This window comes from Danio rerio, chromosome 21 (assembly GCF_049306965.1).
Source record: "Danio rerio strain Tuebingen ecotype United States chromosome 21, GRCz12tu, whole genome shotgun sequence".
NCBI classification, from domain to species: domain Eukaryota; kingdom Metazoa; phylum Chordata; class Actinopteri; order Cypriniformes; family Danionidae; genus Danio; species Danio rerio.
Window position 1 is genome coordinate 12012501 of NC_133196.1, and position 19323 is coordinate 12031823.

A 19323-nucleotide genomic window follows, 5' to 3' on the forward strand; every position below is an offset into this window, starting at 1 on the left:
AACAGGGTTGTGCTTATTCTTTTAATGAGTTATGGGTGTGTTTTGAACGTTATGTCCATTAAGCCATTAGAGTCTCATCTCCCATTCCCTTTAAGATTCAGTTACGTCGCACCATGGCGCATTTGATTTTTACATGGTGAACTTTGCAAGTATAAAAACTGAGTGCTTCACTGGCGAGAAAACGGACCATCTGCAGCGAAAGGATAAAGAACAAGCCTCCTCCATTCAGCCTCTTTAATTTCTTTTTACTTTTACTCTTTACTCCTTTACTTTTGTGGAGTAAGGAAATGGTGTTGAACGCACTCCATCTATTAGCCTACATATTCAAATTTGTTTGTTAAAAACTATTTCGTAATTAAGTTCTAATTTCAAGCAAACAAATAAATGAACAACAAAAATGAAGTGTGAGTTATTTCCAAACACACTTCTTATTCTTATGCCCCATATGGTGATGCAGACGTCTCCAAAACCTGACAGGTGGACAAATCTTGTTTTTAAACTCTTAAAACTTGTTTTTATTAAAACAAATATTAGTATTATGCATAACTAACACACTCTGTTCTGGATTTAGACCAGCTTTTAGTTGGTTAATGGCAGGGTCGATTTTAGTTCCTCAAAATTGCAACGCACCAACAATGCACCTTAGCATGCCTCCTTTCAGACCAGCATGTCCACAAAGTGGTGCAAATAGATTTGCTATTTAAACAAGGTGGCGCAAAACGTTAAATTTATGGTTGTGCTGGTTTGAAAATAGCAACAAATCGTGCCAAACACATCTGGCGCCTTATTGTGCCACAGGTGTATGACAGGGCCCCATTAGTTTGGATTTGCCTGGCCAAGGTTTTATTTATTTATTTATTTATTTTTATTTCATTACAATCTTTTTATTAGCAGTTTATTAATTTGTTTACACATTTTTTTATATGTATAGATTTTTTATTTTAGTACTGAAATATTAAGATACTTTCCTGAACATTCATTCCAATTAATACTCCACAGTTTGCATATAGAGAGAGTCAAGGCATGAGCAAGAGTAAAGAATTAAATTAATAATTAACTTTTCATTTTAAACTCTATAAACTATTCAATATTCAAATTTGATTAAATATTCATTTGTAAATTACTTTTCATGGATATCTTAACTAAAATCTTTTATTATAAGTTCTGTTGAGTTTTTAATCCAAAAGTTATCTATTTCACATTTCTGTTCAGTCCTGCAGTACGAGAGCCAGCGTGATGATCTGTGTGTTTTGTTTATCTCTTCTTTCCTTAGATGTCCTTATTGTCGAGCAACACCGAGATCAATAAGCAGATGACCAATGAAAAAATGATGATGACGACAAATTCATTTTTACCTGGACCTCCAGGGCCTCCTGGGCCTGCAGGTGAGTTGTATGTACAGTTAGAGTCAGAATTTTTACTTCCCGTATACATTTCTTCAGTTTAAAATAAGTTTAGACATAGTAGTTTTAATAACTCATTTCTAATGACTGATTTCATTTATCTTTGCCATGATGACAGTAAATAATATTTGACTAGATATTTTTCAACATACTAGTGTTCAGCTTAAAGTGCCATTTAAAGGCTTAACTAGGTTACTAGGCAAGTTAGAATAATTAAGCAAGTCACTGTGTAACTGTTATGATTATCAGTGATCTAACAGCTGCAGATCTCTAACGGCCTAGCTGAAGACACAGCTGAAGCTCATCATTTATTACCTGGACTTTAAAGAGAGCACTCACTCTTACATCAATGCTGAGTCTTGTTATACTGAACTGTAAACATTACGACGCCTTTTCCTTTCCTTGCCTTCTGTGTTTGACCCTTGCTTTGTTTTGTTTGTTTACGTTGTCTGCTGCCTGCTTTTTTAAATTGTCAGCCTTTATTTCACTATGACTCTGGATTTACCTGCATGTACCTGTTTGCTCCTGTGTTGACTGTTGCTTACCTGACAATTCTCATTAAACCTGCATTTGGATCCGCACCTCCCTTTTCAGCATCCGTTTAACGTTACAATAACAATGTTTTGTTCCGTAGACAAAAAATCCCAAAAAATGCTTAAAGGGGCTAATAATATTGACCTTAAAATGGTTTTTAAAATGGCTTTTGTTCTAGCCGAAATAAAACAAATAAGAATTTCTCAAGAAGAAAAAATATTATCAGAAATACTGTGAAAAATTCTGTTAAACATCATTTGGGAAATATTTGAAAATATTAAAAAAAAAAAAAAAAAGACAGGAGGGCTAATTTATTTTTACTTCAACTGTATCTGCTGCTTATTATTCTGTGTCTGTCGTTTGCTAATGCTAGTCTTCTCACTTTATATTGTCTCTCAGGGACGCCTGGAGCCAAAGGATCCTCTGGCTCTCCTGGACAGATGGGGCCACCAGGCTTACCTGGTCCCAGAGGTGACATGGGACCCATTGGACCCTCCCCTGACCTGTCGCATATCAAACAGGGTCGACGTGGCCCAGTGGTGCGTATCAATCCACTTTCACAACCTAGAAGCTTCTGAAACCTTGCTTTATCAGGTGTTGTATAGACTAGTGTTTCTCAAATGGTGGGTCACGACCCAAAAGTGGGTTGTGGGAACATTTTCAGTGGGTCGCGGAGTGTGTGGTAAAAAAAAAAAAAAAAAAGTTACAATTTTATACTTATTTTGCTTATACCTGACTTTTATTTTGAAATACGTGCGCAACAACCTTACAGTTTGACATGTGAAATTTCATTTAATTATTGCAACAAATATGTCAAAGCACAAGTTCGACCCCGATTATGTAAAGTATGGATATATATATATTGACGACAACAAAGACCTAAAGCCTCAGTGTCTTATGTAGTGAGGTGCTGTCATGAGAGATCATGAAACCCTCTAAATCAAAACATTTAGAAACCGGAAAATATGTTTTATTAACAGTTTATTATTAAAAGTATTTGTCGTTTTTACTTTGTGATATTTCTATAATTTGATCTAATTTGTTAAATGACAGCAATAAAATATTGTTTATTTGTAAGTCTTGGTGAATTTCTTATGATTTATCTGTCACTACTTGTTTATGTTAACAAATAAATACAAATTATGTATAATTCCTAAAATTATATAATAGTTTCTAAAAATGTGGGTCGCGGCTTGATGACCATGTAAAAATGTGGGTCCCATGGCCAAACCAGTTGAGAATCCCTGGTCTAGACGTGCTAATATTCAATAATACAATAAATTGTGATTTATGTTATAAGATTACACGTCAAAATGCAGTGAATAATTATTTGCTGTGAATTAGCCTAGCATGCACACACAATCTGATTGCGCAGCTCTATTAAATCTGAATCTTTCATAATGCTTTATTTGGCTTGGGTCACGGGGCAGTGGTGTTGTTTTCTGTTGTCATTTGTCATCATTAAGCTCAATGAAGATAACTTGGCTTTTTTGGCTTGGCGTCTGTTTTCGTGACATCTGGGCTTTGCATTCTTGAACATGAGTCTTGTTGGGTGTCCATTTTTGTTATGACTTCCTGAAGGATGTGCTTCCTAAAGCAGGTTCAAGGATGTCAAGCAACCATGCACTGTCCTGTTTCTGGAAATCTGCTTTCCTGCTGTGGTTTAGTTGTAGTCGTCATGTACACACAGACGTGTCGCTAAATAAACGCTTAAGAGCTTCAGTGCCTATTCAGTCACATGGAAGTAGACCGCAATCACATTTTTTGTCACAGTGTCCTGTAGTTTGGGTGCTAAGCATAGAAAAAAAAGGATGTAGTGTCTGTGATATCACCCAGAGATTACTGAAGAGTGCAAGTAAAGATAGAAGTGGGCGGGGCCAACAGTTGCCTTTTTGTAAGCACATCATTTCGCAGACTCAGACACGATTTGTTCCTTGGTAACCAAAAAATGGACATAGAGATGGGGTGTGGGTGGAGCTGGAGATGCCTGATTGTAATTTACTTGGTTTTGATCAGTTTTCTTTGGGTGAAACGCATAACACTTTATTAAACGTGACTGATTCTTGGTTCATTTGCTTGGTTGTATACAATACACCACAATGAATGAGCTGCAGTGATGTGGTGGTGGGCAGCAGAGACCTGTCAATCAAGTGACCACATCCATAATTATGCAGAATTGTGAGGCTTAATATAAATTAAACGGATGAGTTATTAAAAAATTCAACTCCATCAAAGTCATGAAGGGTAATGTTAGCTATAAACACCACATTCATTTGTAGCAGGCTGTAAACACCTTTTTCTGCTGTAAAGTTGGGCATTTTAACATGAAAGTCAATGGAAAATTGCTCTTTTGGAGCCAGCCCCCAGTGGGTCGTCAATGAATTGCAGTTTCAGTCACTTTCCATATTAGCTTCACTAATGTTTTCCATTCTTTAGTTCAGGTGTATACACTCTCAATCTCAATCTCTGTATATGTATACACTAACTGACAAAAGTCTTGTTGCCTATACAAGTTTTAGGAACAAGAAATAATAATTCTAGTTGATTTGGTATTTGGTTCATTTGGTTTCTGAAGTGGTTTATATGAAAGGCAAAGGCCTCTAGATTACGCTTATTTTATATGAAATATGCCTTGATTTTTAATTATTTAATTAGGACAGTAACATCTGACTTTGCTTAGATAAAAGTATTGTGACTTAACTGCATCCATACATCTCTGCAATGACTAGAGATCAAAGTCATCTGCAATGGCAAAGAAAGCGTTCTTGCAGGACTCCTCCATCTTACCCCAGACATGCTCAATAATGTTCATGTCTGGTGACTGGTCTGGCCAATTCTGGAACACCTTGATCTTTTTTGCTTTCAGGAACTTTGATGTGAAGGCTGAAGTATAAGAAGGAGAATTTGCCCTCTCCTGTGGTTTGCTAATGTAATGGGCAGCACAAATGTCTTGATACCTCAGACTCAGATCTCTTGCATGCCCCCATACTAAATTTAACCCCAAACCATAATTTTTCCTTTACAAAACTTGACAAATTTCTGGGAGAATCTTGAATCCATGTGAGTTCCAATAGGTCTTCTGCAGTATTTGTGATGATTGGGATGCAGTTCAACAGATGATTCATCTAACAAAAAAAAAAGAAAAACCTTCTGCCACTTTCCCAAATGATCAAGTAATTATTTAATGCTCTTACAACTGCGATCGAAGACAAGACTTTTGTTAGGTAGTGTATATATAAACACAGACTATGTAAAGCTAAAACTATTAAAACGCATTTAAAAAAGAAATGTTTGCAAAACCTATAACTAGAGAATTTTCTCTACTCTGGATCCAATCCAATGATGGATTACCACAATTCATTATTTTCGACAGGGATTGAATTGTTAATAAAGATGCAATATTGTGTTTGAAATCTTCTGCTGGATAATCTAAATTTGGTGGGAACAGGCATTTAAGCACAACTTCTCCAGGACATCCAGGCCTCCAGGATTGAGTAAAGAAAATAAACATTACTTTACACTTACATTCTTAAGATACTGAGTAACTTCCTAATTATGCTTGGTCTTAATTTCTTCATTTTTCACTCCTCACATTCACAGATTAATAGAGCCAAGCTTGATTTTAGGCACAGCATGAAGGTGTTGGAGCTCGTTGACCTGTGGTTTCTGTCGACGGCGACACGCTTTACACTTCCTGTTACGGACTGTTAACCTTCATTACTCTTTCACACATTCTTCCAGACTCAACCTGACGCACATAATGAATTATCATCTCACACTTTTCACGCTCAAATTACAGGCTCTGTGAAATGCAGCACACTTTCTCATGTTAACCTTTTCAGCAGAAGCATCACTTTGCAGCATATGTGTTTGTAGCCTATGGAGATGACATCCGAAGTTCTTGACCACAGATATTTGTAGAGGACTTTGATGTGTTGTTGGTTGACCTTGGAATTGTCACTGAATGCTTTCTTTATATATACTGTACATAAAGGCATAGTTCACCTCAAAAGTTCAACTTAAAGGTGCTGTATGTAGAACCTAGTGGTTGATTTGAGTATTGCAGTCCAAATTCAAAATATTAGAGTTTTTTTTTTTTGTCCTTTTCTTAAGACTTGACACACCCCCACACACACAGGTTGCTAAATTGACATCACCAATAAAACTGAGCACAAGTGACAATAAAAGTATTCAATTTTACACTGTAATCTAATGTATACTTACAGTTGAAGTCAGAATTATTTACCCCCCTGTATTGGGGTTGGGTGATGTCGACCAATTTGTCATCGTACAATGTATAATGTGAAACATCGTGATGGACAATGGCATCATCAACGTCAAATTAATTATTTATGATTAATTTATTAATTCATAATGAATTAATTTCCCTGTGATGGATTGCGTTTGGAAGAGCATCTGCTGCGTAAACATATACTGGATAAGTTGGTGGTTGATCCCGCTGTGGCGACACCAGAATAAAAAAAAGACTAAGCCAAAAAGAAAATGAATGAATGAATGAATGAATGAATGAACGAATGATAATGAATTTATTATTTGTAGTCTACCAATTCAACTACCTGACCTGCATGGTCTTTGTTTTACCCATAACCAAATCATAAATAAATAAAGATAAGTTACACACAAGTTACCACCTGTCAATCACTTTTTCCTTAGGACTCTGGCATGAATAGGCAGAGTAATCTGTGTTTCTATAATGGCGTCGAGAAACTTGGTTAGTAACAACCAACAGCACAACCAACAGCAACCAACCAACAGTATCTGAGGTTTTTGCTAAAATTATTAAGTAAAAGCGTGAAAGCGAAAGAATGAAGCAGTGTACTGATGCTGACACGTTACCTGATAGATTCAAAAGACAGAAGAGTCGTTAGATAGACAAAATAAATTAAATATCATGTTTAACAACTACAATGAGACCCGATCCAGTGATTTATCCTTGATAAACTGCCTGACGTGCACTGCTCTCTGGGGTTTTGTGTTTAAAGCATATGCTGACTGCCTAAAGCTCAGACGTGTGAAGCACAGAGTGTGTGTGGTCATGTGATGTGCATTTTCAGCGGTATAGTGTGGACGGTACGGAACCCCGGAAGGGACGTAGTGGAGGAGAAAAAAAATGGGTGGGTAAAAAAAAATAATGGGTGATAGAAAAAAAATGGGTGGGAGGAAAATATATATTTCTAAGTTTTTTGCGTTCTCTCGCAAAGTTTTGCGTTCCCTCGCAAAGATGTTTTGCGTTCCCTCGCAAAGATGTTTTGCGTTATCTCGCAAAGATGTTTTGCGTTCCCTCGCAAAGATGTTTTGCGTTCTCTCGCAAAACTGTTTCTCCACAAACACTTCCTGTTCACTGCACTCACGTAAACCCTCCCGTTTTTGCTGAAATTCTCCCATATTTTACCATTCTATCCCACTTTCTTTACATTACTGTGCGCTGATTGTCGCCTTTCACTTTGCAACCTCTGAACCAGTGAATGCATGTTTAAGCGCTGACTGACAGACGCGCTCCATACAATAAACTGATCCCAGATCAGCGTCTGTACGCGCCATTTAAAGGGACACTTCTGTTATCAAACAAGTGCGCAGCAAATGAATCTTTTTTTAGTTTGTTAACTAAACTTAATTTTGTTTAGTTTGATAACAGAGGTGTCTCTGTAAGAATGCACAGATCTATAATGAAAGCAGTCCATTACTTTAGAAACTGTTTGTGCTCATTTAAGAGAAAATAAGCTGTTTAAAATAAAACATGCAGGACGGAGATGTTTCATATTATTCAGTGTATTTGTCTGTTTAAACATACACCCGCTCCTCTGTAAATGGCGTGTACAGACGCTGATCTGGGATCAGTTTATTGTACGAAGCGCGTCTGTCAGTCAGCGCTTATACACGCATTCACTGGTTCATAGGTAGCATACGCACAGTAATGTAAAGAAAGTGGGATAGAATGGTAAAATACGGGAGAATTTCGGCAAAAACGGGAGGGTTTACGTGAGTGCAGTGAACAGGAAGTGTTTGTGGAGAAACAGTTTTGCGAGATAACGCAAAACATCTTTGCGAGGGAACGCAAAACATCTTTGCGAGGGAACGCAAAACATCTTTGCGAGATAACGCAAAACATCTTTGCGAGATAACGCAAAACATCTTTGCGAGGGAACGCAAAACATCTTTGCGAGATAACGCAAAACATCTTTGCGAGGGAACGCAAAACATCTTTGCGAGGGAACGCAATACTTTGCGAGAGAACGCAAAAAACTTAGAAATATATATTTTCCTCCCACCCATTTTTTTTCTTTCACCCATTATTTTTTTTTCACCCACCCATTTTTTTTCTCCTCCACTACGTCCCTTCCGGGGTTCCGTAGGACGGAGGGCTTTTCAGAAATGCAAGGTGAAACGCCTGTGTGGATGTGAATCGTTTTCGTTTTAAAATGGCATTAAAAGTCGCATAAGTGTAAACGGGGCCTGAGTTTGTATTTTACGCAAGCCTGTTGCTGCTGCGATAGGAGCTGGGCGAAGAATCGGGATGCCGGCTCAGCATTAAGATGTCTATCGGCCATCTGCGATGGACGATGGACGATGGCATTGTCCACTGAACCAACCCTAACCTGTATATTTGTTTGCCCAATTTTTGTTAAACGGAAAGGAGATTTTATAGGAGATTAATAGTTTTAATATCTAATTTCTATTAACTGATTTCTATTTTTACCATGATGACAGAACATACTATTTTACTAGATATTTTTCAAGATACTAGTATTTAGCTTAAAGTGACATTTAAAGGCTTAACTAGGTTAATTAGCTTAGCTAGGCAAGTTAAAGGTACTGTGTGTAGGTTTTTGACTCTTCTGAAGCATATACTATAATTTGTTTGCAGATATTTAGGAAGCATGCTGAGTAAACATCTGGAAAACAATTCTGAAGTCAGATATTCTGCTTTAAAAATGTGTTTTACGTGCCAGAACGTCTATCTTTGTTTTGATTATTTAACATGCCCAATGCCAGTTTAGCCAATTATATTTGAGTTGCCTTCATGGAAAACCACGTATTTCATTCATTTAGTCAGGACGGCTCTCAAAGCATGTGTCAGTGACCGAAATGCGACCTGGTGGACAGTTGCAGACTCCGAAATGAGAAGCAGAATCAGAGTTCCACATGAGGTGGTTATTAATTAACAAATAATAAAAATATTAACTTAATATTAGGTGAGCAGGTTACATTATGACTCTGCTTTAACAATATGCTACGTGATGAGATTGCAGCAATAAGCAATTTAGCTGTTTGCACCAAACGAAACATGACAGAAATTTAAATACAGCCATTTAGAAGCACAGAATAGTGCACCTACTGCACTCCGATGAAGGTAAGGTAATATAATATAATTAATACATATTAAACCTCCTTAACATTATTAAATGTACATGCTGAATCCCTGATATGTTGGTGTCATCAATCTGGCAACCTGCGCTTGCGTGTTTTTTGAACCAGACGTGCTCAAACGTACATACTGCACATTTAAAAATTAAAACTGTTTTTATTCATGCCAAAATAAAACAAATCAGACTTTCTCTTTTTTATCAGGAATACTGTGAAAAATTCATTACTCTGTTAAACATAATTTGGGAAATTTTTGAAAAAGAAATAAAAATCCAAAGGAGGCCGAATAGTTTTGACTTCAACAGTATATGTTGCAGTTAGAGTCAGTGTTTATTTATGTAGATAGTTATTTCCGTAAGTTGGCTCTTATTCATTATGAGATGTAAACGCTGATCACGCTGGGCGAAAGCTTTTTAGGAAGTGTCGAATGTTAAATCTCTAATTCTTACCACTTTCATTTGGCATCATAAATATGCAGTGTTTTTCACCAAGGCAGCCTGGAGTGCTGAAATCCTATTGGTTAAACTGATAGTGGGCGGAGTTACACGGACCAAAAGAAAAACAGACATTCCAACATGAAACACCCCTTTAAAGGCAGAATATCTGACTGTTGTTTTTTATATAAACAGGTTTTTTAGTATGTTCCTTAAATATCTGCAAACTTGTTGTGTTTCTATGCTTTAAAAGAGTCAAAACCTTACATACTAAAACTTTAAAAGAATTTAATGAAGTGGTGCAGTTCCAGAATGAGCATTCGTACATGTTCACTCTCCTTTCTCCTGTTCTAAACCAGTTTTAAGATATTTTGAAAAATGTTGGTACTCAAACAAGTGATGGTCACTATTGACTTTCATAGTAGAGAGAAAAAATACTATGAAAGCCAATGTGACCATTAACGGAACAAGTAAGTCAATGGTGACCAATTATTCTGTTAATGAACTACTACTGAAAAAAAGTCATCTACAGTACATGTTGAAACTCCTGTCATTTTTGTTTGATCTACTGTATCCCTTTAAGATTTGTGCTTAAAATATTTTTACTCTAAGGTCATGAATGCTGAGTAAATCTGCAATGTCTGGTCTTATTTGGGACATAATCAGTTTTGAGCTCTCGTAGCCATGGAAGCCTTTGTTTTTGAGATGCAGTTCCACTTCTTGTTTGCTTATACAGCAGACTATAATAGTTTCAGCAGGCTTGTAAGACTGAAACTTAATCAGCAGGTGCAGGATCTGTTTCATTTGCAGTTTAGTCTTGTGTAAAAGTCTTTGCACTTCCAGCATATGAGCTGTTGGCTTTTAAATCAATGAGATTGCAATAAAATATCCTGCTTGTCATGGGTGCGTCTAGATCTAGATTCACATGAGGAGATTGGGACATTTTTGACACTGGTCATGGGTAATGTTTTGACACATATCTTTTTTATTTCCAAACCGTTTACATTCACATAGGACTTTGTTTACATTTAATACTGAGCCAAGACACACACACAAAAGTACCATTTCAATTTTTTCTTTTTGACTAGTGTGCCTTATTAGATTGAACATGTTTAAAAGCTATATACAAGGACCCAATTTCATAACACTACTTGTAATATTTCCTAATTCAAACAAAAAGTATACTCTTCAAGTACAAATTAATTAATTTATTAAAGAAACACCACTATGATGTTATGAATGGCTACCAGGACATTGCTTTGTTGATTTTGCATCGTTTTGATTGGATGTGATGGGGAAAAGAAGATAACGACATCATAATCACCTGGTTGACCTTTTGTCCAATAATCATCTTTATTAAAATGACATTTTTTAAAAATTGCTTAGAGTGGTCTCGGTATAGAAATCAATGGGGCCAGTTTTTTTTTTTTTAATTGCGTGCACATTAAAGAGTTATCAAGATTGCTGCTATAGATCTCTGATTTATAAGGATGAGATTTCTTTATTTGATTTATTTCAAAGTTTTTAAAAATTCATAATTTATTATTTTTGAAAGGTTATATTAAAATGCTTACTTAAAGTGGCATTACATTTATTAATCATTTTAAATGTATTAATATTCAAATGTTCATTGTTAATTAAATATTATTAATTAATAATCTAGTTGGTCATCGTGTTATTTAATTTAATTATAATATTTAATTTAATTACTCACTCATTTTCCTTTAGAATAGTCCCTAAACTTCTATTTAAAATGTGATTTAAATTTTTTATTAGTAATTCATTAAATAATTTATGAATACGTAATTAATATTGCAGTTTTTAATATTAAAATGTATAATTAAAATCAGTCTATGAATGTTTTTATATTTATTTTATGATTAATAGGATATAATTAATAATTTCTGTAAATAATTAAGTATAGGTAAGATCCCTATACTTCTATTTAAAATGTGATTAGATTTTTTTATTAGTAATTCATTGAAAATTTAGTAAGTTAATACATAATATAAAATATTTAATATTAAATGTATAATTAAAATCAATCTATAAATATTTTAATATTTATTTTATAATTAATATCTCATAAATCATTTCTGTAAATAATTTATAAAGTATAAATATGACTGTCTTGATTCTCTTCAGACAAGATAGAAAATTATTATTTTATAATTAATAGGATATAATAAATCATTTCTGTAAGTATAGGTATGACTGTCTTGATTCCTAAGATCCCTAAACTTCTATTTAAAATGTGATTTTTATATTTTTTTATATTAATTTATTAAATACTTTATAAATAATTAATTACTATTAAATAGTTAATATTAAAATGTATAATTAAATTCAATCTATAAATGTTTTGATATCTATTTTATAATTAATATTATATAATAAATCATTTCTATAAATAATAAATTATAAATATGACTATAGCTTGATTCTCTTCAGACAAGATCCCTATACTTCTATTTAAAATGTGATTTAAATTTTTAATTACTAATTAATAAATGAATAATTTATTAATAAATAAATGTTATAAAATCATTCATATAAAAATGTATAACTAAAGTCAATCTACAAATATTTTGATAATTATTTATATAATAATAGTTGAATTGCATTTTTTTATACATAATAATGTGTGTGTGTGAGTGTAGCTGCAAGAAAGCAGCAGATTTTCATCTCTCTGGGCTCATGTGTAGCTGGGTCTCCTCCGCTGGGCCGGCGTGTGAACACGTGTCCTCTGAAACCCCTGACCTTCAGCTGGCTGACCTCTGACTCCCTGAAGGGGGGTGTCTTTTGCAGGTGGGGTGGAAACTAAGATGGGTAACGGGAGTCACTTTTGATCTTCTTTTCTTCTGTTCTTGCTCCTTTATCATTCTGATTCCCTGTCCTTTTTGATCACTGGATGATATATATATATCCTCTCAAACAGCTGGTCGTGTGCCAAGCATTTGTCACAGTTTGTTTTGCGTAGAAACAATACATTTCTCAATATGCCCAAGCACAACATCCATCCTACCTCTGCATGTTGATAAATGATAATGGCAATAACAGGGAAAAGACTGCCTGCGTTATTCTGCACATGGGTTGCTTTTTTTGGCCCGTGTGCTTCCCAAGGACCCCCGTCGTAAACGTTTCAATGGACATAACCTTTTGCTTTTAACGCGTTAGACCATGTCTCTGAAGCAGGAATCTTCAATAAAGAAAAATACTTCTGGAGTTGTGTAATAATTTATGAATCCAGGATATAGAAATAACTCATAACAAGTGTTCAGAGTTTCTTCATTTAATTTGACGAATGAGAAGCAATGCAGTTTGTAAAAGTGGGCTTGAAAAATGGATCTGCCACCAGTCGCGTCTGTGGGATTATCCTGTTTTAGCATTAATTTAACACTTTTATTGGCCCGCCTGTTAAATACCAGTAGGAAAAGGCTTTATTGTTTAACCTTTTGCTTAAAATATTAACAAAAAGCTCAAGATACTTGACTTGTTTTTGGATGTGGAAGCTGTTTCTTTTGTTGAAATAAAACAACTCATAATGTCAGTTTATAGTTTAAGACTTTCTGACACCAAGACCCCAACAAACTTCTACATTTCTCCTGTGTGACACTTATTTTGCCACTCGAACAGACCATAGCCTTTTTCAGACTCCTTGTTGACTGGAATGTCCTTCAGGCCCGTTTTACATTGATGCATTTTAGTTTTAAAACATTGTTTTTGAAGAAAATCGATTAACATCCACACTGGTGTTTCATCTAGCATTTCTAAAGAGGTCACCATCCACACTATAGTGCTGAAAACATACATCATGTGACCATACACATGCTCTGGAATACACTACTACTGCAGCAAGGGACAGGGTATAATTTTACCATGCATTTCCTCTGATAATCGTTATTGCGTATAGCTCCATTTTCAGATGTCTCTGTTTTCCTCCTTCCTAGCATGGATTACCAGTATTTTAAAATGAAAATGGCCTCTTCAGCATTTCAAAAGTTCCATTTCAGGGGATCGAAAACTTTGGGGTAGTGTTAAAACAAAAATTGTATTCGTGTAAACTGGTCCAAAGTTTAACTCAGTTTAGTTTTTATTGATGTTTGTCAATCAGAGAGGTTAAATATTAATTAAAAGAATTTAAAGACTTCAACTTTTCAAATCTATTAACAAATAGTCGCAGTTAGTTGAAACTTTCTTGCTTACACTAGTAAGTTTTAGTTTTAAAACGGCGTTTTAGAATGAAAACAATCCGCATCCACACTAGGGTGTCACCCAGCGTTTGTGAACAGCTCTCCGTCTACACAACACCACTTAAAATGCACATCAGATGACCACACACACACTCTGGCATGCGCTGCAGCATATGCATGTGGACGTCTGAGCTCCAGGCAGTCATCTACCCAGATGAGAGCTGTGCTCGTCGGACTGTTCATCAAGGATCTACCGCTGTATCCAATCTCACTATATTTGTAAAACGTGATTTTTAACTCATCTTGTTGTATATATCTAACTATATCTAAGTTCTCAGGTAACGTGCTTTGGCTGAGTGCAAAGATAAGTTAATATTTAATTTAACCATGTACATTCTGTATATTGACTGATTGCTTGCCTTTTTTTCCTATATTGTATAAACTTGTTGTACGTTATACTTTTATAATGGCCATTATTGATTATTAAAATTAATATTCAGCAAAAGAGAGGCTATGTTTCGTATTTTCAATGAGAATGAAAGGCTCCGTTTTGTTATAAATATGCACACAGTGAAGATGACGGTTATATAAATATGTAGCTACACGACGCCTCAACATTTCTGCTGTCTGTTAAGTTGCTCATATCAACATCAAAACAGCAGTTTTTAATATATGTTTTCATTTTATAGTTAAGAAAGTGAAACAACGTACAATAGCTAGGGTTATGTGAATAAGGTTATAAAGTACACCGTTCCCTTTGAAGATTTACTTTACGTGTCCCTGGAGTTTGTTTTCCATATTAAACTTGCGAAGTTTGAACTTAAAAGGAGAGGATGAAGACTGAACTGTGTGTAGGCTACTTAATATTGAGGGAAAACCCCCAATCACAATGTCTGCAGCCCTGCCTCCGTTTTCAGATGTCTCCGTTTTCCCCCATCCACACTGAGACGAAGCAGCAGTATTTTAGAATGAAACAGCCGCTTCAGCGTTTTCAAAATGCTCTGTTCGTGCTGCTCGAAAGCTCCGGCGTAGTGTGATGGCGCAACCATAGCAAAACGTATGTGCTTTAAAACTAAAACGTATTAGTGTAAACGGGGCCTAAATCAAAACAATATTAATTTCAATACATTTATTTTTCTACCGCTCTTTTTACAATGTAGAATGTGTCAAAGCAGTTTAACATATTTGAAGAAAAGAGAACAAAAAGTCATAAAAATATTTCAGATTTTGGAGGATTCCAGCAAATCAGACTAGCCATCAGGATCAATGCAGAGAATCAGTCCTGCGCACTTGATTCATGGATGGCCATGACAGTTATCTGCTCTCAACGTGGACCGGATCCAAGATTCTTTGAACCTTTAGCATTATTTGGACTAAGCCTGTTTCCTTGTCATCTTCAAACATCTTTAAACAAAATGTATTGCATTTGGTTGTGAAAATGAATAAGAAACATTTGAAGGTGAAGTCTAAATAATTGAGCATGGTTTAATATCTAAAGAATGACTTTCAGAAGCTGATTTGAAAATTGATGCCCAAAAAGCCAGAAACTATGAAAATGTGTGGCTGAAGCCAGCGTTCATTTTAGATATTTTTGCCTTTCTCCAAAACAATCTCAAATACTGTCCTGATGGAGGAAATGGGCATTTTCAGTGTTTTAGCTTTTCTTATAACCACTTGCCATTTTGTGAAGCTCAGCGAATTTTTATGGCAAATCCCAGCTCTGTTCTGTGGTTTTCCCCATCGTGATGAATGACTGAGGGAGTTTGGCCTTTATGTTTCCTCGTATTTGTAGCCCTGTGAAACAGGAGCTCACCGCTGAACAGTTTCCTGTTTCTAGTCACCCAGGTGTACTAAATAAATGTCAAATATCACAGGGAACATGTTTCAAATATATTGTGCTCATAAGAATTCATAGGGGTGCCAGTAATTGTGGCACACATATACTTTGTTTTTTTATATTTTGATGAAACTGTGTTGATTCCAGTCACTCTTAGTGAGATGAGAGTTTTTGTTATTGTTTTCATTAATATTTTTATCTGAAGGTTTTTTTTTTACTTTTTTGATTATATTTACCATTGTATGTGCACTGTAAATAAAAAAAAGGTTTTCTTAGATTTGTTTTATTTTTTCTAGTCCAAATATCTACAGCTTTTTAAATCAAGATGCATTTTTAGACAAGCAACAAAAATAAAAAAATATGTAAAAAAAAATTACGTGGTTTTTTTTTAAAACAAACAAACTAATCTGCAAAAGGCATAAGCAAAAAATACTTTGACATAAGATTATTTTGCTAACCCAATTGGCAGATTATTTAATGTGTTTTGGGTAAAAAAAATAAATAAATAAATAACTCCTTAAAACAAGATAATATACTTTGCTTGTTTAAATGCTTCTTGATTTAAGAGTTTTTTGATATTTGGACTAGAAACAAGGCAACAAAAATCTTAGATAAAAAGCGTTTGCAGTGTGTAGTTATGGGACTCCTCTATCTGTCCAGCCTGACCTCTCGAGGAAACGTTACTAGCCAGTTCAGTTGTACGAAAATGTCCAAAAACCTACCCCTAAACCCAACCGTTCCACCCAACAAATCATACTAAATTATATGGATGAGATTGTACGAATTTTAACAAATTAGCCATTAAATCAAAAAGTTTGTCATGAGAAATCATTGATCTCTCCAGGAATCCATGTATTTTGTGTCTTTACTAAAACACTGTTGATGTTTTCACTGACCCAGAACCAGCTCTATTTAATCACCCGCATAAAGATGAACTGCTCAAAGCAGTATTTTTAGACCGATGAATCATGTTTTCCATTCTACTATGAATATGGCTCAGATTTGCCCTAGAGATCTGGACAAGCATGATTTGATGTGTGAAAATATTTGAGAGCTGAATGAATGGGACCATCAAATCCATGATATGATGATTGTAAATATGTCGTTCTTGGAGTGACTTGAGTGGTTCATTTGCCCTTCAGCTGTTTTATGTTTAATTAGATACGCATTTGAACAAAAACAATTAGCTAGGCCTATATTAACAATTTTGGTCACACTTTAATTTAAAGTACAATTCGCGCTAATATCAAACCATTTTAGTAGTTTAGTAGGGTTTAGGTACATTGGGATAATGTGATGTTATAGAGTATGATTATGCACAATATTCATTTTATAAGAGCTAATAAACAGCCAATATATTTATAATAGGTGGGTAATAAGCAACTAGTTAACAGTGAGAGTTAGTACTTAAACTAAGGTGTTGCATAAATGTTTGATTGAATGTGTGTATGTATGTGTGTGCGTGTATATATATATATATATATATATATATATATATATATATATATATATATATATTTTTTTTTTTTTTTTTTTTTTTAATATATATATATACACACACACACACACACACACACACACACACACACACACACACACACACACACATATATATATATATATATATATATATATATATATATATATATATATATATATATATATATATATATATATATATTTATATATATGTATGTATGTATATATATATATACTGTACATATATATATTCAGCTTTTCTGTATCTAGCAAAATGACAGTAACTTAAATCCAGACTTCAGTCTTCTAAATTCATCACAGGCTGTAATTGTAGAGTTTTTTAGACTTAATGAAGCACCAAATATGTAATTCTGTAATAATTGCAGTAATTATTTGAAAACAGACGTGCTAAAAGTCTAACACTGTAAAAAAAGCATTAGTTGACTTAAAAAAAAGTGAGTACAACAAGCATAATTATAAAAATGAAGTCAGCTTAACAGTTCCAAGTTACAATGGCAACAAATTTAATTTTGAAGATAACAAAGAGACATTTGAAATGCATAATAAACCTCTTCAACATTATTAATAGGCTACTGAGTGACTGATGTTGATGATTTGCACTTGAGTCACAGTTCTGAACAGTCTGCTAGTCATTTTCAAGATCGGATGTGAACTATCTGCAGCTGCTTTCAGTAGTGTGGCAATAAATGTCACATCAAATTGTGTTTAAACTCACATTTTAACACTGAATAAAGCTCATTATCTGAACCTGAATTGATTATCTTATATTGATTATCTTATCTCATTATCTTATCAGTATATGCTGTTGTTTTGTGAGTTATTGATGGCAAAAAATTGTGATTAAAAAATATTTAAAATATATTCTTGTTAAGCATATGGACAAGAGAAATTGGCCATTGATAATGTTTACCATTTATAATAATTTATTCGTCTTTTAATAGTTTTGTTTTTTTAACAGAGACACTGTGATTACAAGTGATTACTTTACTAAGAAAGTGAGTAAACCTGTTGCCTTAAAAGCAACAAGTTGATTTTACTTTTAAAAAAAATCATCCATTTACTTAAATTTTATAATTATGCAAACAGTTTGTCCACTCAATAATCATAAGACAAGTTTACTCTCTTTTTTTAAGTAAAGTCAACTATTCACTTTTTACAGTGTATGTTTGGTGTGTGTTTAATTGGGATGTTTTGTGTGTGTGTTTTCAGGGTCCTCCTGGGGCTCCAGGGAGAGATGGCATGAAGGTACGGTATGTTTTCTATCTTTATCTCTTTTCTTTGTAATTCTGAAGCCTTGGCTGAGGGCAGTTTTCCATCCGTGGAATGCAAATATTTGGGAAAACAGGATGAAGATGTTTAAGATCAATGGTGACTGATCACTAATAAAATTAAACTCTTGGATGGCTTCGGGGTCAGTGACCAAAGCCCAAAATGTTCAAATATGACATCATAGGTGGCGTGACGAATTGCAGATAGTTGAGAATGTCAAAACACCATTAGTACATTCTTGAAATGGCAAATTTGATTAGTCTAAATATTGACGATAGTTACACTGAGACATTTCACAATACACCATAGCTAATCATAGGATCTCAAAGCTATTCATAGATTTATATTATCATATTTATCATACCACACTATTATATTACTGTCTGTTGGTGAATCTTTCCACAGAACTGTCATATACTTCCAAACTGAGACATGTGATCTAGCTCATGCTTTACAAATAAAATTAAAGGGGTTTTATTTAAACAGGTCTTTATGTTAACCTTTACATTTTTCATGACAAATTCACCCTAAAGTGAGTTTATATCAATAAGCAATGTTTCAGAACTCCTTTTAAACACCACAAACACATCACAATACCCTGAAATTGAATAATATAGTCTTGTATTGTTTCCGTTTCCAATTTACACTGTTTCACAGACCTAATACACATAAAGAGAACCAACTTTATGGCAACTTTTGTGTTTATTTTGCTTTTAGCATAAAGTTGTATGTATTTAACAACATTTAAAATAATTAAGCTTAATAAT

The 19323-nt window shown here is 34.3% G+C and overlaps 1 protein-coding gene across 2 annotated transcripts in view; it reads left to right on the forward strand.

The window, feature by feature from the left end:
- The window catches only part of ccbe1 (collagen and calcium binding EGF domains 1), a 99758-nt gene that overhangs the window by 70390 nt on the left and 10045 nt on the right, over positions 1-19323 (forward strand). The window contains exons 7-9 of one of the 2 annotated variants that reach the window (NM_001163923.1): positions 1274-1385; positions 2337-2476; positions 18497-18532. In NM_001163923.1, the coding sequence (NP_001157395.1) occupies positions 1274-1385; positions 2337-2476; positions 18497-18532 (288 nt within the window). Of the gene's footprint in view, positions 1-1273; positions 1386-2336; positions 2477-18496; positions 18538-19323 lie in introns of both variants that reach the window. The other variant, XM_017352782.4, reaches the window with a different exon arrangement.